The sequence below is a fragment of the Heptranchias perlo genome, chromosome 11 (genome assembly GCF_035084215.1).
Source record: "Heptranchias perlo isolate sHepPer1 chromosome 11, sHepPer1.hap1, whole genome shotgun sequence".
In the NCBI taxonomy this organism is placed as follows: Eukaryota; Metazoa; Chordata; class Chondrichthyes; order Hexanchiformes; family Hexanchidae; genus Heptranchias; species Heptranchias perlo.
Window position 1 is genome coordinate 34,675,271 of NC_090335.1, and position 26,651 is coordinate 34,701,921.

General features: G+C 39.3%; 2 protein-coding genes across 2 annotated transcripts in view; one reads left to right on the forward strand and one right to left on the reverse strand.

The window, feature by feature from the left end:
* The window catches only part of arxa (aristaless related homeobox a), a 101,455-nt gene that overhangs the window by 21,810 nt on the left and 52,994 nt on the right, over nucleotides 1–26,651 (forward strand). The gene's annotated exons all lie outside the window — the stretch shown is intronic.
* The window catches only part of pola1 (polymerase (DNA directed), alpha 1), a 212,063-nt gene continuing 194,976 nt past the window's right edge, over nucleotides 9,565–26,651 (reverse strand). The window contains exon 37 of the mRNA XM_067992806.1: nucleotides 9,565–10,511. Within this exon, the coding sequence (XP_067848907.1) occupies nucleotides 10,360–10,511 (152 nt within the window). The 3' untranslated portion in view covers nucleotides 9,565–10,359. The remainder of the gene's footprint in view (nucleotides 10,512–26,651) is intronic.

Here is a 26,651-nt window from a genome sequence, read left to right on the forward strand (position 1 = left end):
TTGAAGAAGAAAGACAGGTTTCATACCATGTAAGGTCTTCATTTTTCAACTGGCACTGGGAAGATCTTTCATTTTTCAAATGGGAAGAGACACTCCATTGGGCCCCAAGTTCCTTCTTGCTGGAACTATTTGGTAAACACTTATGCAACTTTGATTCTTTATCAGTATTTCTGTGGAGTTATTCTTCCACCTTGTGTCTCTTGTTTAGAAGCTCGATTGAGTAATTCTTCTAGATTATCTGAAGAAAGGGTCTATGTGACATCTTGATAGTCAAAATCAAAAACATCTGCAGAGGCTGACATCCCTCTTGATTTTCCTTTTAACACTTTTTTGTTCTCTCCTACTTATTTTCTTCTTTCCCTTTGTAAAGACACTGACTTTTTTGGGGTTCATTGGGATCCATCGCTGCCAACAACCTCTGCTGCCTACCTCAACTGGCCATTCTTCATGTGTGACATTAAGGTTTGACAGGCTATTTGACCATGTACGCCATGGCAGTAAGCCTATTTCTGTTCTGAACTCATAGAAACATGGAGATTTATGCCACAGAGGAGGCCATTTGGCCCATCGTGTCTGTGCCGGCCGAAAAAGAGCTATCCAGTTTAATCCCACTTACCAGCACTTGGTCTATAGCCCTGTAGGTTATGGTACTTCAAGTGCACATCCAAGTACATTTTAACTGTGAAGAGGGTTTCTGCCTCTAACAACCCTTTCAGGAAGTGAGTTTCAGACCCCTGCCAACCTCTGGGTGAAAACATTTCTCATCAGTTCCTCTCTAATCCTTCTACCAATTACTTTAAATCTATGCCCTCTGGTCACTGACTCCTCTGGTAAGGGAAATAGGTCCTTCCTATCCACTCTATCTAAGCCCATCATAATTTTATATACCTCAATCAAATCTTCCCTCAGCTTCCTTTGTTCCATAAGAACATAAGAAATGGGAGCAGGAGTAGGCCATATAGCCCCTCGAGCCTGCTCCGCCATTCAATCAGATCATGGCTGATCTTCGACCTCAACTCCACTTTCCTGCCCGATCCCCATAGCGTCCAAAAATCTATCTCAGCCTTAAGTATATTCAATGACTCAGCCCTCTGGGGTAGAGAAATCCAAAGATTCACAACCCTTTGAGTGAAGAAATTCCTCCTCATCCCAGTCTTAAATGCGACCCCTTAATCTCTGACTATGCCCCCAGTTCTAGACTCTCCAGCCAGGGGAAACAATCTCTCAGCATCTATCATGTCAAGCCCCCTCAGAATCTTATATGTTTCAATGAGATCACCTCTCATTCTTCTAAACTCGAGTGCATAGGTCCATTCTACTCAGCCTCTCCTCATAGGACAACCCTCTCATCCCAGAAATTAATCTAGTGAACCTTAGTTGCACCTCCTCCAAGGCAAGTCTATCCTTCCTTAGATAAGGAGACCAAAACTGTACGCAGTACTCCAGGTGAGGTCTCACTAAAGCCCTGTACAATTGTAGTAAGACTTCCGTACTCTTGTACTCCAACCCCCTTGCAATAAACGCCACCATGCCATTTGCTTTCCTAATTGCTTACTGTACATGCATGCTATCTTTTTGTGTTTCTTGTACAAGGACATCAAAGTCTCTCTGAACACCAATATTTAATAGTTTCTCACCATTTAAAAAATATTCGTTTTTTCTATTCTTCCTACCAAAGTGAATAACCTCACATTTCCCCACAATTTACTCCATCTGCCACCTTCTTGCCCACTTAACTTGTCTACATCCCTTTGCAGACTCTTTATGTCCTCCTCACAGCTTACTTTCCCACCTAGCTTTGTATCGTCAGCAAACTTGGATACATTACACTCGGGCTCTTCATCTAAGTCATTAATATAGATTGTAAATAGCTGAGGCCCAAGCACCGATCCTTGCAGTATCCCACTAGTTACAGCCTGCCAACCTGAAAATGACCTGTTTATCCCTTCCTTTGTTTTCTGTCCATTAACCAATCCTTTATCCATGCTAATATGTTACCCCCAACCCCATGAGCCCTTATCTTGCATAACAACCTTTTATGTCGCACCTTATCGAATGCCTTTTGAAAATCCAAATATACTACATCCGCTGGTTCTCCTTTATCTACCCTGCTAGTTACATCCTCAAAAAACTAATAAATTTATCAAACATAATTTCCCTTTCATAAAACCATGTTGACTCTGCCTAATCATATTTTGATGTTCTAAGTGCCCTGTTACCACTTCCTTAATGATGGATTCCAGCATTTTCCCGACGACTGATGTCAGGCTAACTGGCCTGTAGTTCCCTATTTTATCTCGTAGGGACCAATGTTTACTTTTGTTACTCTCTTCCTTTTTACATACTTACAGAAGCTCTTACAATCCGTTTATATATTTCTTGCTAGTTTACTTTCATATTCTATTTTCTCCCTTTTTATCAATTTTTTGGTCATCCTTTGCTGGCTTCTAAAACTCTCCCAATTCTCAGGCTTACTACTCTTCTTAGCAACATTATAGGCCTCTTCTTTTAATCTAATACTATCCATACCTCTGTAGTTAACCACAGATGGATCACTTTTCTAGTGGAGTTTTTATTTCTCAATGGAAAGAATCCAAAGGAAACAACCCCAGCCTATCCAATCTTTCCTCATAGGTAAAATTCTCCAGTCCTGGCAACATCCTCGTAAATCTCCTCTGTACCCTCTCTAGTGCAATCTCATCTTTCCTGTAATGTGGTGGCCAGAACTGTATGCAGGACTCAAGCTGTGGCCTAACTAGTGTTTTATACAGTTCTAGCATAACATCCCTGCTCTTATATTCTATGTCTCTGCTAATAAAGGAAAGTATCCTGTTTGCCGTTTTACCCACCTTATCAACCTGTCCTGCTACCTTCAGAGATCTGTGGACATGCAGTCCAAGGTCCCTCTGTTCCTCTACACCTCTCAGTATCCTCCCATTTATTGTGTATTCCCTTGCCTTGTTTGCCCTCCCCAAATGCATCACCTCACACTTCTCCGGATTGAATTCCATTTGCCACTCTTCTGCCTACCTGACCAATCCATGGATATCTTCCTGCAGTCTACAGCTTTCCTCCTCACTATCAACCACATGGCCAATTTTTGTATCATCTGCAAACTTCTTAATCATGCCCCCTACACTTAAGTCTAAATCATTAGCAAGGGACCTAGTACTGAGCCCTGCGGAACCCCACTGGAAACAGCCTTCCAGTCACAAAAACACCCGTCGACCATTACCCTTTGCTTCCTGCTACTGAGCCAATTTTGGATCAAACTTGCTGCTTTCCCTTGGATTCCATGGGCTTTTACATTTTTAACCAATCAGCCATGTGGGACCTTGTCAAAAGCCTTGCTAAAATCCATGTAGACTACATCAAACGCACCACCCTCATTGACTCTCCTTGTTACCTCCTCATGTCTACACATGCATGATTTCTAGCAGGAGTTATTAGATAGCAATCAGGAGTAGGAACTCTGACTGATTTGACCCTTCTCTAACCCCAGGGATTCATCAGTTAATTGTAGCATTCCAGCAGAGACTAGTTAATTCAGCAGACCAAGGATCAAACTTGGGACCTTCTGATTTGTATATCTTAACACCACTCCACACAGAAGATGGGGGAATAACAATTTGGCTCTAATCCCACAATATGTGGAAGGTGCTTCCATTCAAAAACTAAAGATTACTAACTAGACAGGTAGGTGGTGATGCTGCCTGTTCAGATTCATATCTGTGACACAAAGACAGATATTTAGCAGTTATTTGGAAAGCTACAGTTACTATTGCACTCACTGAGTGAGTCACCTACTGGTATTTTGAATCTGGTTACATTCATATATTGTTTCAAGATAACTTGTTCCTGCAGATGAAGAATTCTCCCGTCATCCTAAATTACTCGTGTTTTACAACCCAGGATTGCCATTGTGATTTTTTCTTTTACGAGTGCAAAATGCTTGCACCATATCCCCAGTGAGTCATTTCATTTATTCTATGGAAATGAACCACCTATTAAAATGCAACAGGCCTTTTATATTTTAGGATGCTGCACCAACCTTGCAACTGGTTAAGGGTTGGTTCATAAAATAAGTTATAATTTCTTATTTTTTATATATCAATGGGCAGTGACCATATTACCTACCTTATTGCAATGGCCCGGAAATTGCTAGTGAAATAACGGCGATGTTAACAGGGCTCACCATTATTTCAGGGCAAATGGAAGAGCAAGTTCCAGTGAGTGCATGTGCACAGTCAAATGTGGAAATGCAGAAATTGCTCTAACATTTGCCCTGCTCGTTTGAAAGCTGCGTGGGAAGGACAGCTCACTGGCTGAATGAATGGACCAGCGCGAACTTGCTCTCCTGCCCAGCTGGAAACAAACTGATCTCTCCATTAAAAAGCTACACTTTTTTTTTTAAGATTTAAAATAACTTTTAATGGTGTGGTAAGTCTTAATGACTGCCAAAGAACCTCTCTGACACTGAAAATTAATTTTTAAAAGTGTGGTGTCTCATTACTTCTGATTTTAATTGTTGTTGGACATTTATATATAAAAAATAAAAAAAATGTAAAAGTTTTTATTCGATACGTCTTACCCTCTTTTTATTTTGCTTTCTCTAACTGATTTTACATTGAATTTACTGTTGTAACTTTCACTTCCTGGTTCTGACACTCCGCGGCTTGTCAAAAATGCTTCAAGCTGATTGAACTGAGAGCAGGGAAAGGATCGCTCTCTTTCCCTCAACCAAAGACGCCCGGGAAAAGATGCTGCACTTTTTGCAGCTCACCACTAGAGAAAGTTCCCACACTAAAGCCCCGCGAATAGTTTGTTGGTGAGTTTATAATTAATGAGTGGCGGGTGACTTTCGTTCACCGTTCAGCACAATTTCCAGGCTAATAAATTTCAAAAATGAATTTAATTTAAATACCGTAACAGTGGTGCTTTGTGTGTGGGGAGGGCGAAGAAATGGAGACTGAGTGCATACTATATACCTTCTCACAGAAAGGGAATGAAAATCAGAGATAACACTTGCTGGTACAGATGGTGTGGGAGTGGGCAAACTGCCTGCACTCTTAGATAGAGTTTACTGCACAGGTATCTGGAAAGTGAATACGTCAAAATAAACAATAAACACACTAAGGTGCGCCATGGTAATAATGTAATTTGCCTTAAAATGTAAAGAGGTGCTCACCAGTGACAAACTCAAGTGACTCTTCGTGATTTGAAGGGTCTCTTCTGCAGAAATAAAATTGCAAAAATAATAACTTTTAGTTGTAATCATCACTTTAACTTGAGGTTATACTCCATATACCATGAATAAGGTACAACCTGGAAAATAATACTTCTGATGATCTACCATTTTTTTCTCCACACCCACTTATGACAGGACTAAAAATGTAACCTTGTGTTATCTGCACAGTATCTTGTTTCCAAAGCATCCAAGGACCTGACATTTGTGATGTTTATCCAGCTCAAGGCCAAGAAATTCAGCATCAGAGACTGGAAATTTGAAAGTGCCACTTGTATTGCTCTGCATTCTAAACTTGTTGATGTGGCAGATGAACTGTACATAGGATTTTCTTAGTTCTATCTGTCATCAGAATCAATTTCCTAGCCAACAAAGCAAGCATCAGCTGTAATGGTGAAAGAGAGAGACTTGCGATGCACTCCTACACCAACATTATAATTTGGTTTATTCATCTTCAGGGTTTGGGGGGAAGCTGAATTTATACTTACAACTGCAAGGGAGAACATTGTGGAGATTAGTCATTAGATTGAGTTGTTGAAGTCTTAAGAAATCCTTGTGCTCGTACTACGTAAATGGTTACTTCCATTGGTCTGGTAGATCTAAGCATAATATAAATCTTATTGGGTGGACCTGTATGTCTGATATGTCCTTCAGAACACAATACTTGGAAGTGGCAACTCAATGGCAGATTTGAACTTGGGTATAGATTACAAGTAATGTCTACATGAAAATTTGAAACAGCTTTTATTTTGCATGTATCATATTCAGAAATTGATGTGTTGATGTCTTTGAAAACCCAAGGGTGCACAACTTCTGTATAGACTCAAATATAAGCACTGCTAGACACTCCTCAGAGTGACAGCAGGAAGTTGTTCCCTGCAGAACTTTGGTCTCCACTACTGGAACACAAAAAAATACTTAGGGAACCTCCTTCTTAGTGGCAAAGGTTGCAGGGCTGGGAGATACTACCAAAGTAAGGTCGAGTTGTTGCAATGCATCTTGTACATACTGCAGCCACAGTGTGCAAGTGGTAGAGAGTTTGGATATTGAGTCCTATAGCAGGGGCACTGATCAAGCTGACTGCTCTGTACTGGATGGTATCGAGCTTTTGAGTGTTGTAGTTGGTGCACCCATTCAGGCAAGTGGTAAGTATTCAATCACACTTCTGATTGAGTTTTGTAGATAGTGGAGAAGATTTGAGAGGGTCCAGAGGTGGGTCACTTGTCAGATTACACAGCCTCTGTACAGTTAAGCTTCCGGTCAATGGTGACCTTCAGAATGTTGATGGTGGGTGACTAGTAATACTGGTGCTTCTGGGGGTCACGGGGAAGTGGTTGGGCTTTTTCTTGTTGGAGATGGTCATTGCCTGACACTCATTTGGCACGAATATTACCTACCACTTGGTAGCCCAAGCTTGGATCTTGTCCAAGTCCTGTTGTAGGCTGGCATGGGATGCTTCATTATCAGAAGAACTGTGAATAGTGCTGAATACTGAAATCATTATCAAGCAGTCCCATTTCTGACCTTAGAATGGAGGGAAGTTCATTGATGAAGGAGCTGAAGATGGCTGAATTAAGGACACTGCCCTTAGGAACTCCTGCAGCAATGTCTGTGTTTATTGAGAACTTGCAATGTCTTAACTGAAACCATTTTTTTCTTCCTCTTATAAGGCATCAACTCCATTTCGGGGTACAGTTCCACAGGTACCCTCTGGTACCCAAATGCCCCTTATTCATCTGAACCACAGAGGGTATCAAAGTAGAGTCCAATCCTGTTTTTACCTTCAATAGGGTAGGGGTGCTGAAGAACCACCCAACTCTTGCTCAATTGAGACCATCTAAGTCAACACAGACCAGGATCAAACCTGGGACATTTCTGGTCTGTATGACTCCATACCAAACCATTAAATATATTTACCAACTTGGCACTCTTTTTCCCCATTTGGATCAATTTTCTCCTGAAGACAGACTGATTGCTCAGACAATGAAGAAGAACCAAGGTCAACAAATTTCCTGTCAACAGGATTTCCTTTCAGTGGGGAAAAAAAATGAGATCAGCCCCCTTTACCAAATTTAGATGGAGATCATGGAGAAGGCTTCATGACAAAAAGCTGTGGCTCAGTGGGTGGCACTTTCGCTTCTGAGTCAGAAGGTTGTGGGTTCAAGTCCTACTCCAGACACTTGAGAGCACAAAATCTAGGCTGATACTCAGTGCAGTCCACTTAAGGTGCCATCTTTTGGATGAGATGTTTAAACCGAAGCACCATCTGTCCTCTCAGGTGGATGTAAAAGGTACCATGACACTATTTCAAAGAAGAGCAGGGGGAGTTCTCCCCGGTATCCTGGCTAATATTTATCCCTCAACCAACATCACTAAAACAGATTAACTGGTCATTATCTCATTGCTGTTTATGGGACCTTACTTTGCACAAAATTGGCTGCAACAGTGACTACACTTCAAAAGTACTTCATTGTCTATAAAGCGCTTTGGGACGTCCTGAGGTTGTGAATGGCACTATATAAATGCAAGTCTTTCTTTTATTCGATATAGATCTTGAAACCAGGTGCTGGTCTCGAATACAGCTGAAGGCCAGTCAACCATGTGTGTGAAACCTGCATTGCTAACCCAATACTGGGAGTGCAAAGTATCAATTTTGACAGCTTTTCATCTTTGTGAAAATCAAAAGAAAAAGAAAACTTACCAACACTTTTATGGAACTTCTGACCTACAAAACTGCTTATGAGTTCAGAAAATAACAAACAAATGGTGAAAACTAACCTTTTACTATTCACTTGGGCAAATCAAGACTGCTGCTGAGATTGGGAGAAAAAGAGGTGTGGTTTAGAAAGAAGTCTTATATACAACAGAATGGGTAAGACTAACTGATCAAAATGATTGTACAAAGACACAAAACTCTTAAAAGGAACACCTTAATCCCTTCTAAATGGAGCCTGAATGAAAGGACATCTAACTAGTTAAAAAAATTAAATGATTCATGAGTTAGAGAAAAAATTGTATCAATTCTAATTGTGGGAACTGTAAAACAAATTCAGGATGAATTAACACAATTGTTTCTTCAAAATTATAAACACTTGCAACCAGGTACCTGAAAAGTAATATCTGAACAAGATTACCACATAGGGTACTGATCTGTAATAAACCTCTAATTAGTTTACTAATGGAAAGCTTGTTGCTTTCAATATATTTCAAAGTCTACAGTAAAATCAATGTTTAGTCAACATGACAAGCTGTTCTATGAACATTAAATATTGTGTGCTCTTTTAGACTCAAACTCTCAATGACGATCCAGAATTCCTTCTGAAGTCACAATAACTTTTTTTCTAAAAAGGCAACATCCAACCTTTGAGGTAGATTTTAATTTCAAATTTTAATTCATATTTTATGCTGTTAATAAAAATCAAAACTTTAATAACCTATTGATTTGCAACATGTTTGGTAATCAATAATCCATTACGACTAAATAGACTCAAAGGCCACACTACTGTAACTGCTTAAAAATCTTTCATGATTTTTCTCTAACTAAACAAAACAACAAGTTTACAGATAACGTTGTTTAATTACAGTCTATTAGTGAGGTCTTCAACTGCAATATCACTGACTCCAACTTCTGACTTTCAAGCATATGTTCATTGTGTGTTAATTCCACCACTATGCAAATTTCAAATATATTTGGATCGATTTTCCAAATGTGGGCGAGGCTCCCTGCTGGTAACATGCATTTGTGAAATTGGTACCTTTGCATGTTATACAATGAGTCACTTAATTCCAGACAGAAAACCAACAGAATTACAATAACCATTACTACTTGAATATTTGATAGAATTCTTTTTAAGGCTATCCCCACCATCTCATATTGGCCAGCAGCTCGTCTATAGAAGCATATAATGTTACAGCACAGAAATAGGCCATTCGGTACTAGTCTGCGCTGCTGTTTTTTTTCCCAAGAGGTTAGTTGAATCACACTTTCCTGCTTGCTCCCTATACCTTTTAATATTTCTCTTTTTTTCAAGCAACTATCTAATTCCCTTTAAAAGAGTTTACAGACTCTGCTTCAACAATGGTTTGTGGCAGAGAATTCCACAGTCTAACCACTCTCTTTGTAAAGAAAGCTTTTTCTTTGTAGCATTCAATAGGAAAATTGAGAAAAATGATATGAAAAGTTAGTTATTTATAATCTTTCAGATAAAAGGATTTGTGTAGCCCAAGAACAAGAACCACCAATGTTGCTGCCATTTATGAATGTAGAAAAGACACACAAATTTACAAATGGAAAAACTTTCAATAAATTTTATTGGACTTTTTTAAAACATTAATCACTTGTCACGAACAGTTTGAGAAACAATGCAGAGATTACCTTATTCAAAACATGCTAACAATGTGTAAAAAGCTCTTACATAAAAAATTATGGATAGCATCTGTTTTTAAAAAGATAGGAAGACGTCTGTATAGAAATCTTGAACAGAGTACTGAAGTTTTAAGTGACTCGACCAGATATTGCTGTATTTACTCCATTCATTGTCAGCTGCCTATTTAAAAAATGGTTGTCTTTGTCTGTTAGTTCTCCAATCCAATGTACTTCAGTCACTTCAATAGATTGTTCAGATCTTGGTAAATGAGACCTGTTGTTCCACTCTCCAGTAAGTGTACTCCACAGTGATCCCAACCATTCTCATTTCCTAGTCCTCTGGCTCCACAGATCACTCTTAAAAAAACTACCATCAACCCTAACACTCTTTCCCCAGCCAGCTTTTAATAAACTGCTTTCATCTCTTTATAGGTTTAATTGGTGTTTTGATGGAAAAGTAGATGAAGGATGATAACACAAACATCAACGAGTCTATGTAATGACACTGTTGAGCCCTTTTCTAATATCTTGGTTCTTCTAACTTCCTCCACCAAGTAGCCTGGGTCAAATTCCAAGGCTACTCGCATCTTCATGTATCACATTTAAAGAGCAATCGCCCTACAGACAGCTTCACAAATCCCAAAGAGCATTCAATGTAATTTTTTGTCATTGTTCTGCCACCCACAAAATAGTCCATCTAGCCTCAAAAAGGAGTGAGAGGCATCAAAATGGTAACAGATTCCTTCATTTATTTGATTGTACTGAATGCCTGGAAGAGTTTGCTGAGGTTCACTTCAGAGTAGCTGCTGGAAGCCAGTGCGTCGTCTGCAACTCCCTTTAGGCTCTTAAACACAAAACAATAATCCTGATCCTTAACACCAAAGCGCCTCTTCACCAAGTCTGGAAAAAGAAAGAGAGAAATTATATCCAGGAATAAATTTCAATAGAGCAGCTCCCAGTGCTGCTTTTCAGATTTCAAGCTCTATGGAACAGTTAATCAACTCAAAAGGTTTTTCATTCCATATTTGCTGAAGATCTCTCAATGTCCACCCACGTTCTTAAAAAAAAATATCCACCCTAGTTTGTAACCTACTGCCAAATAGAAAAAAGTGGCAGTCCAATCTATTGCAACACATGGAATTAAGAAATTAAATCAAATAAGGTGTCTGAAAACATTATATCTAAACCATAAATTTGTATATGGCATTGGTCAGATCCATGTGGAGTACTGCACACATTTCTGGTCACCTAACCATAGCAAGCATATTATTCTCCTTGATAGGATGCAGAGCTGAGCAACAAACATGTTTCCAGGTATCAGGAATTTAAACTGAGCAAGGGTAAAGGTTTTTTTTGGAAACTAGGAGACTTAGAGGTTGTGTTAAGATTATGAAGAGAATTGAGAAAATTGATCAAAACAAGTTGGTGAAGGGTTCAAATGTCAGCAGACTAAAGTTATTAGGAAGTTAGAAGGGAAAGCAGGAGATTTTTATTCATCAAAATGGTAACAGAGTTGCATAATAAATGACCAGGAATGGCCAGAGAAGCAGACATTATAAATGAATATAATAGACAAGTGGAAAAGTTTCTGGATGGAGTTGGACTGAAAGCCTCATGAAGGGATTGAGTAATATGGTAAAAAGGTGGCGTTCATTTATGAAAAAGGGAAAGACTGGTTTGAGTCTAGTGGTCTTTCCTTGTTCCTATTTATGCTGAACTGAAATGGTTAAACTTTATTTCAGATATATTTCTGAATTTGTACCTGTAAAGATTAGCCCACTTGGCATTTAAAATGCTTGCATATATTTTTTTTGTCAGAATATGAAACGTATAAATTTTAATGTTAAATGTATGTGCTGTGGAATTCCAATTACAGTACACCCACTGTATAAAACAGAACAGTGACAGGCCTGTATATTTAACATTCTCTCTTGTAACACTGCAAAAGATTTCTACTGTGCGAGTTCCTCTAAACTGCAAAAGCATTGGTTGCCCATAAAGTACAATTTCAACTCTGCAAAAAATTATATATAACAGACTTATACTCACTATAAAATTAATGTAACATCTTGTGCCCAAGTTTTACCAATTTATACACATACTTGGTTCTACTGCAGTACAGTTCTAATGACTTATAAGAAATAACTTAATACTTTTTTCTTCTCCAACACAAAAACCTTACTAATTAACTCATCAAATCTCAGAAAGAGAATAAAGTACGTTTAAAACTGGACAGAGCAGAAATCATTTGAGAAAATAGAAAATGAAACAGGGTGGAATGAACTCCCCTATGTGTTTACCAGCCCTTTTGATGGGATGTTGACTTTTCCCACCAGGCTAGTTGAGTAACGGAGTATTTAGTCACCGACAGAGAACGGTATTGCTGATGACCAGCAGTATTTCCTGCTTTTCCTTGCAAGATTATTTTAATCCAATAAACAATACACTACACAACACAACCATTAGTATTGGAGCATTGGAAAGATCGTGATGCCTTTTATAAATATGTACTCCCTTTCCTGTATAATCATTGTGATAGGATTTCACACCAGTTCTGTCTTATTACTGCAGCTTACAAGAGACATTTTAGTGCAGGTTAAAAGAGGGTGGGGGGTGGGGGGGAAGGCAACTCTTATTCAAAAGATTTCAAAATGCCAACATCTGAATTTAAATGAACAGTGCAATGTAAATCTGAATTTCCTTAATACAAAATATCCTAAATTGTTTAAATCAACAGAAAGTAGGCTTTGTACAATTAAAAGACCACCTCTGGACATTTCACCTGTCAATAATCCACTTTAAAAATAATACTGCAAAATCCCCAAAGTCATAAGCAACAATCTAAGTCCATGCAATATTGGTAATTGTTGCATAATCAAATTGATTTACACAGCAATTTTGAAGTCACTGAAGAAACTGGCAACCTTCAATGTTTTCTGGCAATACACATCATGGTATTAAAAATTACAACTAGCAAGAAAAAGAACTAAATCCAAGCAGTCTTAAGTACTGCACTGAAGAATTAATTTGATGAAATATCTTTGTCATGACAGAGTTCGCTCTAACCAGAGACTTGTAAGTAGTCTGTTTCAGGTTATTCCTTGGCATCTGAAATATCGTCATTAGTAATCCTCACTTGTAACTATTGTAAATTTTTTTTTATATATATATAAAAAATATCCCAGACACTCATATGGCAGTTTTAGATTTTTGCTGGAAGTTATTTAGGCTAGAAGCTCAGGCATCAGGAGATACGGAAGGAAGCAAGACTAAACTAAATGATATTGGAACAAGAAAGAGTCAAACTTAAGTTGCCTGGGCCCAACAGAACTGTAAGACAACTCAGATAATATCAAACCACACAGCAATTTTCCAGCACACCACCAATCTTCGCTATGACCATTAATGGAATACTTCATCTGTTTCAGTTCAGTGTAGATGAGAACCAGGTCATGTTGGTAGAATTAGATAAATGGAATAATTTATTTATGAAATCCTAAATAGTTAACACATTTTTAGCAATATTTAATCTTGGGTCAAATAAACTTGAAGAGGGAACCTCAAACTGGTGGAAGAGCTAGTTTTATCCTCGAATCTAGTCATCTCCTTTCTGGTGAAGCAAGCCTCCAAGTTCCATTAATAAGCCAGGTTGGCCAGTCAATCATTAACAGTGCCCGGCAGGTATCCAATTACAATCGAAGCCTACAATCAAGGATTGACTGGTTTTGAGCTTCCACCATCAGACGTGTGATCTTGCAACCACCTCAAACCTAGAGACCCTGCTTACCTCCTCTCTCCCTCTCCACCCCAAGGACAGAAAAAGCACTGCCCAGGGTGATACCAAACTACAAAGAACATATGGGTCCCACTCTGTGTTGAGTTCAGTATCTCAGCCTTGGCAGGGATCAGGGACTACAACTGACCGTAGTGCTCCAAAGCTAGGGATGGAAAAAAAACGACTAGTGTTCTCACTCTTATCGTGCCTTGAGAGAGGAGGGGGCAATAAGCTTAATGATTGGTCCAGTATTTCCACCTCCATAATATCACCCGATTCCATCCTTGCCTCAGCTCATCTGCTGCTGAAACCCTCGTCTGCGCCTTTGTTACCTCTAGATTTGGCTATTCCAATGCTCTCCTGGCTGGCCTCCCATCTTCCACCCTCCATAAACTTGAGTTCATCCAAACCTCTGCTGCCCGTATTAAAACTCGCACCAAGTCTCATCCACCCATCACCCCTGTGCTTGCTGACCTACATTGGCTAGCGGTCCAGCAACGCCTCGATTTTAAAATTCTCATCCTCAAGTTCAATTCCCTCGACAGCCTCGCCCCTCCCTATCTCTGTAACTTCCTCCAACCCTTCAAGATCTCCGTGCTCCTCCAATTCCGGCCTCTTGCGCATCCCCGATTTTCATCGCTCCTCCATTGGCAGCCGTGCCTTCAGCTGCCTAGGCCCTAAACCTCTCTGCCTCTCTCTCTCTCCTTTAAGTTGCTCCTTAAAATCTACCTCTTTGCCCAAGCCTTTGGTCACCTGTCCTAATATCTCTATGTGGCTCGGTATCAAATTTTGTCTGATAAAGTTCCTGTGAAGTGTCTTGGGACGTTTTACTACGTTAAAGGCAAGTTGTTGTTGTTCTTCCATAAAACATGAAGACATTTCTTTTTTGAGGATTGTTGAGCATGGAATACATTGCCACAATGAGCTGTTAAGGCCATTGTACCTTTTAAAGGGAGAGGGCAGGGCAGGGTAGTGAGATTTGTTTTGGATTGCTCTAGCAAAAAGCCAGGAGACAAGATGGGCCAATAACTTCCTTTTTTCTTGCAAACTTCTTAGGTTCGATGGATCTCCCTCTGACCTATAGCATTCTGTGCTTACATTGATTTCTGCTGAATATAAATAAGTCTAGCAATGTCAAACACTCCCAGGGAAAGCCCTACTGGAACATTCCTGCAGCACATTCACATGTTAGTAAGAGTGAATTTCTCCTGAGTTGAAGATCTGATTCATACCAAAACGGAATTTGTTGGGATTCATTTGCAGGGTGATGTCATGAAATCACAATGCATGCGCACAAAGCTGTTACGTTAATTTTGGAAGCGTTAGAAATATCAACATTATCTCCTAGAGGGATAATCGACTGAGTAACAATTTCAGGTATGATTAAAAACGTTATCCCTAACCTTGCTCAACATCAGCCTTTGGGACCCGAACTGCCGAATACCATGTTCACATTAAGGTCTGTGATCTGCATTTTGGGACTCAAACTTTCAGGTGCTATAGGTCAGAGGGAGATCCACTGAAGTTAGGGATCCGAATCAGGACCTCATTCGTTTTCCATTATATAAATGATTTGGACATAGACACAAACTGTGACGAAGAGTGCAAGAGACTGCAGGAAGAGGGTTGGGTTTAAGGGACTGGGCACATAGGTGGAGATGCAGATCAATGCAGAGAAATGTGAGTTAGCACTTTTTAGGAAAAAGAACTGTGAATGGAAGTGCACCATAAGCAGTAAGACTCTTAAGAGTGGGAGAACAGATCTAGGGAGATACAGAGATCTTTAAAGGTGGAGTGCAAGTAGAAAAGGTCATTAAAGAAGCAAATGGGGCTTTTTTTTGCTAGGACAGAGAAGTTAAAGGGGGAATCTAATAGTGCGCTTTTTTTTAAATTATGGAAGGTTTTGAGAGGGTAAATAATGAAAGATAGTTTCCACTGGTTGTTGAATTGGTAATGAGGGGACACAAATTGAGGATCATTAAAAGGACAAAAGGGGAAGTTAGAAGATTTTTTTTAGAACAGAAGTTTATCAGAACGTGTAATGCTTTACTACAGGTGGCTTTTGAAGGAGAGACTACAACATAATTTAACAGGTGATTAGATAAATTCTTTAAAAAGAACAGAGTATTAAAATAGAAAGGGCAGGGAAATGAGATTAGAAGATAGCTCCAGTTGCAGAACCAGCACAGGCACAACGGGCCTCCTCTACAATACCTTCTATGACCTGTTAGGGTTCAGAAAAAAAGTTAAACTATCAACAGCCCATAGGTGGTGCTATTGAGGCCAACAACACGGATGCATTGGCTCAAGAGGCAACTGTGATTGTGTATTCTGGCTCATGTAATTATATTATTGGACTTTTCAGATCAATTTTTAAAGAAAGAAAACCAAAACACTTTTTATTTGACCTGTAAGCTACAATCTTCCACTTGTTCATCAGCAAGTATTACAATCATATAAAATTGTAAGCACATCAGTAAGCCACTGTCCCAGCAAAGTGGTTCCAGCATTGCTGCCCATGAAAGGGGCTGGTTAGCTAGAGCTACCAGTCAATAGAAAAGTGTATTCTATTACATGACAGATTCTAGCCACTGAACTTCACAACTGCAGCTTGTGCATAGTTATTAAACTGTGCACCAGTTACTCTGGTTTTATGGCATAGCTGTCTCATCCTGGTAATCTTAATTATCTTGCACAAAGCAGAAATATCACTGCAGGCAATGTAATGAACACTTCAATCACTAGTCAAGTAATATTCCTATTGAGTTAGCAGGATAAAGAAAATGTGAAACGTTGAGTGCATATTTTGCAAAGCAACTTGAACTTTCTAAAATTGTTCTTCCATCTACTGTAAACAGATGTCAGTTAATAACTTCTCTACCAAAATGCAGCTGAACACTGAGTACAGGAAAAGCCTGTTTGTACTATAATCTACTTGTCACAATCAGGATAAAATATGCAAAAATAGAAGTGAATGAAGTATAGCCCACCTTCCATTCAATAACGCAATGATAGTCCGTACCATCTCTAGAAAGCTTTTCAAAGTTATCTCTTTTTATTTATTGGAATTAATAAATGAAATAGGAAAAGGAGTCCAATGGTAAAAGTACTTTTGGATTATCAAGACCACAGAGGCTGCACCATTTTGACAATCGGATTCTGACAAACATTTATTTTTAATAAGATGATCTGAATTTTATTGCTGAGAGAACTGCATTCTTTACATTAGTAAACTGTCCTATTTCCACACATTTTGAGGTCGGAAACGCATTCGCTGCAATGGTAAAATTGCAGCATTTGCTGCAATGGTCAGATAGCCAAATGAGCCAAATTTTTTCAATTTGGTAGTACTTAGCCACTGGTGCTGTAAAATTACCTCTATTGTAATGGCCAATGTAAGAAAACAAAACATGTACAAAGGGTTTGAGTTAAAATGTTTATTATCACTCATATAGCAACTTAAAAAATACTTGCTTAAAACTATATAAAGGACAAACTTTCATTTATGTAATCTACATGCATTTATCTATACTGACCTGAACGCACAAATTAGGCCGCCACTACAGTGCAGTACTGAGGAAGTGCTGCACTGTCAGAGGTATCATCACTAACTGAGGCCCCATTTTCCCATTTAGCTGAATGTCAACAATGCCGTGGCATCTGGGAGTTCTCCTGGTGTCCTGGCCAACATTCCTTCCTCAACCAACACCACCAAGAACAGACCATCTGGTCACTCATTCAGTCGATTGTGCTTTGTGGGACCTTGCTATGGATGTATCTGCTGCTATATCTGACTACATACAACTGTGATTGCACTTCAAAAGTAATCCATAGGTTGTAAAGTGCTTTAGGAAGTTCTGAAGATGTGAAAGGTGCTACATAAATGCAAGTTCTTTCTTTTGATCTATGGTCTGTTGTAGCAATGTGCGTGCATGGGCACACACACTCTTTATTTGCAACCTGGTTGTTACAGACGGGACATGAATTTAACTAAAGAGTTAAATTAGGACGTTACCGAGAATTGGTTTTTAGTTGCAGAGTTGGATACTGAAATGACTAAGGCCGTCTATGAAGTGCCCCCAAATTCTGGTACATAAAACCACCTATGTACAAGAAGATTAATCTAAGTTTGAATTTGCACCACACCTATAGCCACCACATCTCTGTGAATGATATCTCTGGAGGCTTGCGCACACAAGAAAAATTTGTTTTATTGAACAGCAATTATACTGTTTTATAATATATAGTATATGGTCCAATTAGTGAGGGAGATGCAAATAATGTGTTTCATGCCAAAGCACGTGGTACATTAGACTGTTATAACAATTACTTTACTGATCCACCTATCAAACAGCTCAATCCTAAAGTGAACAGTTTATTAAACATCTATGCTCAACAATATTGTGCAAAAGTTTGTCTTGCATATATGGGATACTGAATTTATTCCACACATCATAACAGAACTATTTTCCTTGGAGCCAACAACAGTTATGGAAAATAACTCAAATAACTTTGTTCTTGTTAACTACCGACGAGTTCCAGCTGTAATAGCAATTGTGCCCATTTAATGGAATCACAAATAAAGTATGCTTGTGCTACAAAACTAACATGATGCAATCAGCACCCAAAACACAAGCTTTCAGTATGTGCCAGCATCTTCTTGCTCGTCACGGCATTACTTAAAAGCACTTAGCTCAAGACATCGTCCCAATCACATTGGACCAAAATTTCAGTGCAAAATAAGTTGATCTTCAATTTTTAATGATTAATTCTTGCGATTTGTGTATTCTTTTTCATGAACGAACATATTGGCCCAGAAATTGCTTGGAGCGGCGAGCCAACAGTGCTGGCCGCGCCATAGATTTATACTAACCCACTAACTTACTTTACTGGGTTCAATTCCTCTGTAGGAAGCGCAGGAGAGCCCAGCGTTAATTCAAGCAAAGCTAGGATCCCTGGGAGAAGCGAGAGGAGCGATCTCTCCCTCAATCAATCAGATTGCAGCAATTTTGACAAGCTGCGAAACTGTTTTTGCAGGCTTGGAATGTGAAATCCAGGAAGTGAAAGGCACAACATTAAAATCATTGTAAAAACAGCAAAAAAAAGAGGGTAAGAAATAATCGAATTAAATAAAAGAGAGACAGAATGGAAAAGTAAAAGAAATGTAAAAAAAAAATGTAATTAAATTTTTAAAAATTCATTCATGGGATGTGGGCGTCATTGGCAAGGCCAGCATTTATTGCCCATCCCTAATTGCCCTCGAGAAGGTGGTGGTGAGCCACCTACTTGAACCGCTGCAGTCTGTGTGATGAAGGTTCTCCCACAGTGCTGCTAGGTAGGGAGTTCCAGGATTTTGACCCAGCAACGATGAAGGAACGGCGATATATTTCCAAGCCGGGATGGTGTGTGTCTTGGAGGGGAACGTGCAGGTGGTGTTGTTCCCATGTGCCTGCTACCCTTGTCCTTCTAGGTGGTAGAGGTCGCGGGTTTAGGAGGCGCTGTCGAAGAAGCCTTGGCGAGTTGCTGCAGTGCATCCTGTGGATGGTACACACTGCAGCCACGGTGCGCCAGTGGTGAAGGGAGTGAACGTTTAGGGTGGTGGATGGGGTGCCAATCAAGCAGGCTGCTTTGTCCTGGATGGTGTCGAGCTTCTTGAGTGTTGATGGAGCTTCACTCATCCAGGCAGGTGGAGAGTATTCCACTCTCCACTATAATGACCAAAAACTATTAAAATGAGTAATCAGATTCCACATTTTTAAAAGTTAATGTTTAGTTGTTTGGCAGTCATTAAGACTTACTGTCCTATTAAAACTTAGTTTAGACCTGGTATTTTTAAACGTACCTGTTTTATGGTGATAGTCGTTACTTTCCTGCTGGGAAGATGAGCAAGTTAGCACGTTTTCAATGATTTCACTGATTGCAGCCGGTGATATACTTTTACTATAAAGCTGTCATATCGTCGGTGAAACAGGAGGAACAAGTTCTGGATTTCCACGTTTCACTGTGCATGTGCGGAACACCAGAACACGTGCCTCCATTTCACCACTAACAACGGTGAGAACCATTTAGCCCGCAGTTCTTTTCCAAGCAATTTCTACCCCATTATTTAACAACTTCCTATGCCACATAAAATGTAGGTATTTAACAGAAAAAAGTTCACCTTGTATTACTAGAAAGACAAACTCACATCATTATGTCTTGAAAGCACCCCAATGCACTTCACATTGAATATATTACTTTAAAGTGAAGTGTCTTATGTAGGCAAACCTGACAGTTATTTTGTGCATAGCAAGGTCCCACAAACAACAATGACATGAATGACCAGAAAATCTGTTTGGTGATGTTGGTTGAGTAAAGAGTGTTGCCCATGACACCAGGAAACCTCAAATAGTGATGTGGAAACAGGCAAGTAGGGCCTCAGTTTAACTTGTCATCTGAACGATGGCACCGCTGATGATGCAGCACTCCCTCAGTAGTGCGCTGAAGTGTCAGCGTAGATTATATGCTCAAGTAGGGCTTGAAGCCACAACTTATAGAAGATAACATTATATTTGACAATAAACTATTGCATGCCTCATGCAATAAAGTTATCACCACTCATTCATTATAAAAACTTGTGTTTGGGGTGACACAGTGGACTTGACACTGGCCTTTCAATTTTGGGAGCTGGGTTGAAATCCAGCCTGAACCGATAGGATTAAAGTCTCCTCTGTCTGTGAGGGGCCCTATGTGAAATGAGTTTTGGCAGTCTTAATGCAGTGCCGAGAGGGTTTCAGCCTACAAATTTGGCTTTAGTTGGCAATGTTGTTCGGACAGGCCTAAGGATAGCTGGTGTGGAGAAATAAAAATAAATGTCACATTGGTGCAGCTCTTCTGGGGTTGGGATAAAAATTAAACCCAGGCGTAGCGATATTTTCCTATTGCTCCCAGATCATGCGTGGTACAAATGGGAATGAGTGTGTTTTGCACTAATTCTATTTTCAAGACAACTGTTGATCTGGAACACATCTGGTATTTTGTACCTGTGACACAATCTGTCGGCATATTACAGTGATGCGTTTGAAGAATAAATACTTCAATCAATTTTTATTGATTTCTTTCACTTTGCTTTTGCGGATTTTAAAATAAAAGTTTCCAAAACTGGTTAACACGGTCAATCTCTCTCCCTAACAATTCCATAGTGCTGTCAGACAGTAAACTTATTCCAGTGCATACTTTTGGTAGTGCAGCTGGAAATGTTTTTTTTTCCCCCCTGAATGCCAGCTAGTGATACAAGCTGCTGTAATGGCTCTCAAACACTTACACTGTGAAACAGAAACACACGGCGACACCAGTCGAGCAGATATGACAGCAAAGTGTTCTGTGGCACAGCTATTTGAAGGAAACCTTGTAAGCTGTAATCCAAACTCCAGGCTACTCAGTATGGTGATAGCATCACTGTACTAGAGAAAAATATATGGGTACTGTAACACATTGCAATGCTGACCCGAGGTCCTTCACCAAGAACAAACACTGCAGTTCCAATTTTGGCACAGTCCAAACCTCCAAAAGATCCACTGAAATCCAATTCTCCTGACAATGCAGGGGTAACGGTATACTGTAGCTAGGTGACCCCAAGGTCACCCTGCATAATATTTATCAGTCAAGCTATCAGTCAAGGATTTTGTCTCTACGAAATGAAACTTCAACACTCCACACTGATAGCCACTGACAGAATTTAAGTCGAGTTCACTGAACATTTTACTGATCCTGGAAGTCTACAGCTCATATTCTGATTGATCCCACCTGCCGAATATCTTTACACAAGTCCGATTACTATTTAAACAGGAGTTGCACAAAATGTTGCCGTGAGTTTCCTGATATACAACACTGCAGCTTTATGAAAACTCAGTTGTTTCATTATTAGAATATCTGGAATATTTGCAATATGCAGTTATGATGGGTTATAAACATTATTGGGCTGTTAGAAAATACAGAAAGCTACTTTTTTAAAGCTGTTGATCTCTCAAAGCTCCAGTTACTTTCAGCACGTATTGATAGAGGAAAGGTTAATTATACAAAAAACACTTCTTTAAAAAAAACCCGAATGCTAACAGACATCCAAAAGAATCACAACAGATCAACTAATTGGATCAGTCTATCAACAAGTCATGTCAGGCAAGGTTAAAGCAATGCCTCATTTAACCCACACACCTGCCAACATGCACAGGCTAGGCTTATAAATGAAAAATGGCCATTTGGGTGATGTAGCTAAGGCTGCTTGGTACCAGCAAAACTGCATTTCAGCAAGGAGTCTACTTCTTCATGAGATGGTAGAAAATTGGCAAAAAAGTTAGAGAATATGCATGTTTAAATTGGATTCAAATGCAGCTTACAGCACACTCAGACAGTAAAGCTACTGTTTTGTGTCAAAAAACACTGACTTCTGAAATAAACAGGACGGTAAGCAGTTTTTTTTCCCCTTTAAGGAAACAGGATCTGATTTCTTTATGGGAATAAAGTCCTTTGAATGTACCCCACACTCAGGAAAATCCTTCAAAACCTTAATGCGTTTAGAAGTCCAATTGCAGAACCCAGGTCCATGCCATCCATGTCTAGGTTTTATAAAGTTGATGCAAGACTCCTACAGGACCCTTCAAAAATGCAACAGTGAAGGATTGCATTTATTTTCTCTTTCATAAGCAGCAGTGCCAAGAATCACATTATTTTTCCAGTAGCACAAAAGAAGTTGGCTCAAAATCTATAATAACGTTAAGCACCATTACGAGCATCGGGGACTTGGTGGAATTAAATGTGCTGGCTTGCCACCCATCCAATCTGTATTTTCAGCAGGCCACCTTTTAAAAAGTATAAACCACTTAGCAAATAAAAAGTTTGTTTTTCGTGGATTTGGCCCTGGTTTCATTCAGTTTTCTGGTCCCCCTCCCCAACACTATTCCAAAACTCAAGCCATGTTATTGTTTCAATTTGAAATGTCTCCATCATTTTGTAATGGTATTTCCCACCTGTTCAATTTTAATTACCTTGGGCTCTGATCAACTTTAGACTCAAAAGGTTGTTTGCCTATCTATTAACACAAACCCCCCCCCCATCAATGAATGAGTATATGGTGACTGATAATTCATTCCCCAACTACTCCCCATTACAGTTACATTATATTTTCCCTTCACTATCATCTAGCAACACATCAGAAGGACAGGGCTGCCCAGACAAAGAAGGTACTTGGAATGAAAATATGCAACAGAATCATCTTTTCTGGGAAATAAATATAAAGCAACTAGAAATGAAGTAACATCGCCAGGATATGTAGTTTCAGCTGCTATTTTGATTATTTTACATGAAACATTTTATATGAAAATGTATCTGGAAAATATAAACAAAAATGACCAAATTATAAACATCTCCCCTGAACCAAATAGAAGGTCCTTTACAATTCCAACTTTCATACATATAAATACATAGAAGTTATAACACAGAAGTAGGCCATTTGGCCCAACCAGTCCTCATGAGAAAATAGTTCCAATCACATTTACCCACCCTGTTCCCATATCCCTTCAATCCCTTTTCCTTCATCCAATTATCCAATCTAACCTTAAATGATGACATAGTTTCTGTCTCAACCACTAACCCTGGAAGTGAATTCCACAGCCTCACAACTCGGAAAAAGCTTCTCCTGTCCTCAGTTCTAAATCTTTTACATTTAATCTTATTTCTATGGCCCCTTGTTCTCGACCCCTCAACTACCGGAAACAGTCTGCCTGAATCTTTCCAGTCATCTTATTTTTAGCGCACGATGTCAGTAAAATGAGAGTTCAGGTAAAAAAAAAGAGATGGAGAAAGAAGCTTTGAACAGGAAAAAGTAAACAATAAATGTGGACTGATTCCATCTCTAAGTCCTGCCCCCTATGCAAGTTCCCTATCTTTCTGCTGTCCCTGTCTTGCAGAGGCTGACAAAACTAAATGGGGTTCTACTTGGCCTGGCTTTCTATGCTAATCTGCATTCTAGTAAATTCACCATATTTCCCCTGTTAGAAGAAACAGTAATCCCACCAGTCTGCTATTCACCAGCAAAGAAGTACAGGTCAATAAAGAAACGGAGTCATTCACTGCTGTTGCATGTGAGAGCATTTACACAGCAAAGTATTCTGGCTCCATGAAGACTATGAGCTTTTAATACTGTTATTATACAGTTCTCTGAAGATTATAGTTAAATGTCTGTACTACAGATTAGCCAAGCTAGCAAGTTAAACGCACATGTTTTTGCCGGAACTCTAACAAGGGGAACTTATGTAGTAAAATGTAGTAAAATGTAGTACTGTCTCCACGATGCAGTATTTGGAAGCTATCCAAAAATTTGTATAGTTATGAGTGAATTATAAATTATTTATATGGATTCTTGATTGTTGTATCAGAGGATGTGGTACATGAGAAAGAGATAGCAGGGTGGTTCTACAACAAATTTTGGTTCTCACCTTCATTCCTTGTAGGCTGAACAGGAGGATGGGAAGTTTGGAGCCATAAACTTATTAATAACTTAGTTATGAATTAAGTACACTAAGAGCAATTATATCCAACTCCTCCTTCCATCAGGTATTTGCTTCTATCTGACCTCTGCACCGGTCAGGTCAGCATCCAATTGCTTCTACGATTAAACTATTACCCCTCTTCCTCAAAAATGAGAAACAACCTTTTATACAAACTCAATTATCTTGTGAAATGGTTCAAGTACTGAATTATTCTACTGTGCATTTCAGTTAATATGACTATTAAGCATTAATATCTTCACAATATCAATTGGACAGGAATGTACTTCATACACAAGAAAAATGTTTATTTTGGCCACAAGTAGATTAAATATGGATGACTACCCTGAATTATTCAACATAACAATGGTCATCACAAACACATTTCACAAAGAACAATTTAAATACAAAAGCACACCATTATTAAGTAGGTGTTTTGTAAATAAAGTTACGAAAGAAAACAGAAAATCTAGCTGAGGTTAAATACTGGCAGACAGGTTCAAAAAATGAATTCTAAGAAAAAGCAGGGCATAATTCTGAGAACCTATTACTACAGACAATTTACTTCAGAAAAAAAAATAAAACCAGAATGGTAAATGATTACCAAAAGCAATCATGTCATCACTGAAAGATGGAATAAAAAAATCTTTTTTTGTGAAGTGGCTGAATGAGAGCAACTTAAAAGCCACCAAGCCTGTCAGAGGCACATTATTTCTTTTACACCCCGTCTCCCAATTCATCTCAGCTCCGCTGACTAACCCCAGCTCCCAGCAGGTGGAGCATTTAAAATAAATAGCATTTCCCACAAAACGCTCTCACTGCCCTATGACAGACGCTTCCGATTCCTGGCCAGTCACTGTATCAGCTTCAGTGGTATCTAACAAGGTGTAAATACAATAACAAGCATGTAATTAAGTGAGCATGATGAAGTTAATGGAGATAATTCATTCCATTTTGGGCTTATGAATATTCTATTAGATGTTATCAGGCAGCTGGAATAGCTGTTAATTTAATCATCATTCAGTCCAGCAAAATGTTCTTTGTGCTAGCATAATTGCAGAGAATGAATAATTGATTTGACAATTGTACCAGTGGATTTCAAACAGTTATGTGCACTCTAAGAGCAGGAAGGGAGGAGAATTGGAATACTCTAAGCAGTGAAGAGGTAGGAGAGCAGCCTGTAAATTGAACATTATGAAGACGCACATAAAATGACATTTTTTTATCTCGCCAATGCAACCGAGTATAGCATACCAGCAATAATGCCAAACTAAATAGGGAAAACAGACTGTAAATTTTATATATGGTTGAGGGATAATTGAATAAAAATGATTAAATAATAACTGCTTAAAACCAAAATGCTAAGCAAAACAGAATTCTTCCCATGGGAACATGGACTTTTAATTGAGAGTATATACCACACCAACATGAATAATATAATGTTCACTCCCTCTCTTCGCCCCCCCACCCCGCCTCAGCTCACCTTCAATTGGATTGAATAGGAACATCCGATTTATCTTATGGCTGCAAATAAATGCCACTCTCTGCTGGACTATAAGTGCAAGGCTTTTTGGGGCAAGATAACACAGCACTTATTCTGCGTCTTGTTGCTGTAAGGTACTCCATCTAGTGATCTAATTTAAAACCATCTAAAACATGCTCACTAAAAGTTAATATGCTACATTAATTAACACACATAAATATGTTTGAAAATAAAGGGTAGCACAACAGAATTATCTCCTCCCCTTTCAATTCACCTCTGGCCATGAATCATCTGTAGCCACCGTCTCAGGCTGAACTAGCCTGTTCGTAACCTTGGCATCCTGTATGACCCTAAGCTGAGCTTCAGTCCATATCCACTCCATCAGAAAGAACACTTACTTCCACCTCTGCAATATTGCCTGCCTCCACCCCAAACTTAGTCAACCTCCCAGATTCCTCAGTCACCATCTCGGGATGGGCTTGTCCTGTTCCATTTGCCAGATACACCAACCAGAGGTGGCTATAGTGGTATACAGTCTCATGGGAAGGTGGCTCTGAGAGTCCTGCTGCTCCTGAGATCACTACCTACTAGCCCCCCCTCAAGTGATGAACCAGTGCTCCATCATACTGAACACCACTTGTGGAAGCATAGAGATAAACAAGGGTAAAGAATGTGCTTTGAGTAAGGGATTTCAATGTCCACCATCGAGAGAACCACCAAGGTTTAAGTTAAATCTGACCTATTATTGTGATCAGACACTCAACAGTCCTAAACATCAAATATGTGCAGTTCAGGAAACAGATTGAAAATGCTGAAAACAAACAGAAGTGACCTCCACCAAAGTTTTGTAAATGTAGCAATTGTAGACTTCTGTTGTTAGGACTTAAATAAAAGTGGGAATTCCTGTAGAGGAAGTCTTGCCCAGCAAAATTATGCAGACCATGACATACTTTCAATGCAAAGCTTGAAAGTTTCAAAACTAAACAACTTTGCACATATTGGCCCGGATTTTTCTCTGAGCGACGAACGAACGGCGCTCGTTAGACTTGCACTTGCCCATAAACTTATCTTGTATTTTTGTACAGCAAGTTGCTCTCATGGGGCACTGAATCCAAAACAGCGCCCCCTACAGGGCATCTGGGATCAGTGTGAACGGGGCAAGCAACTGTCTATCCCCTTAACCAATCAGATTAAAGAATCTGATGAGCAGCGAAGAGTCAGAACCAGGAAATGTAAGTTTGAATAGTGAATTCAATATC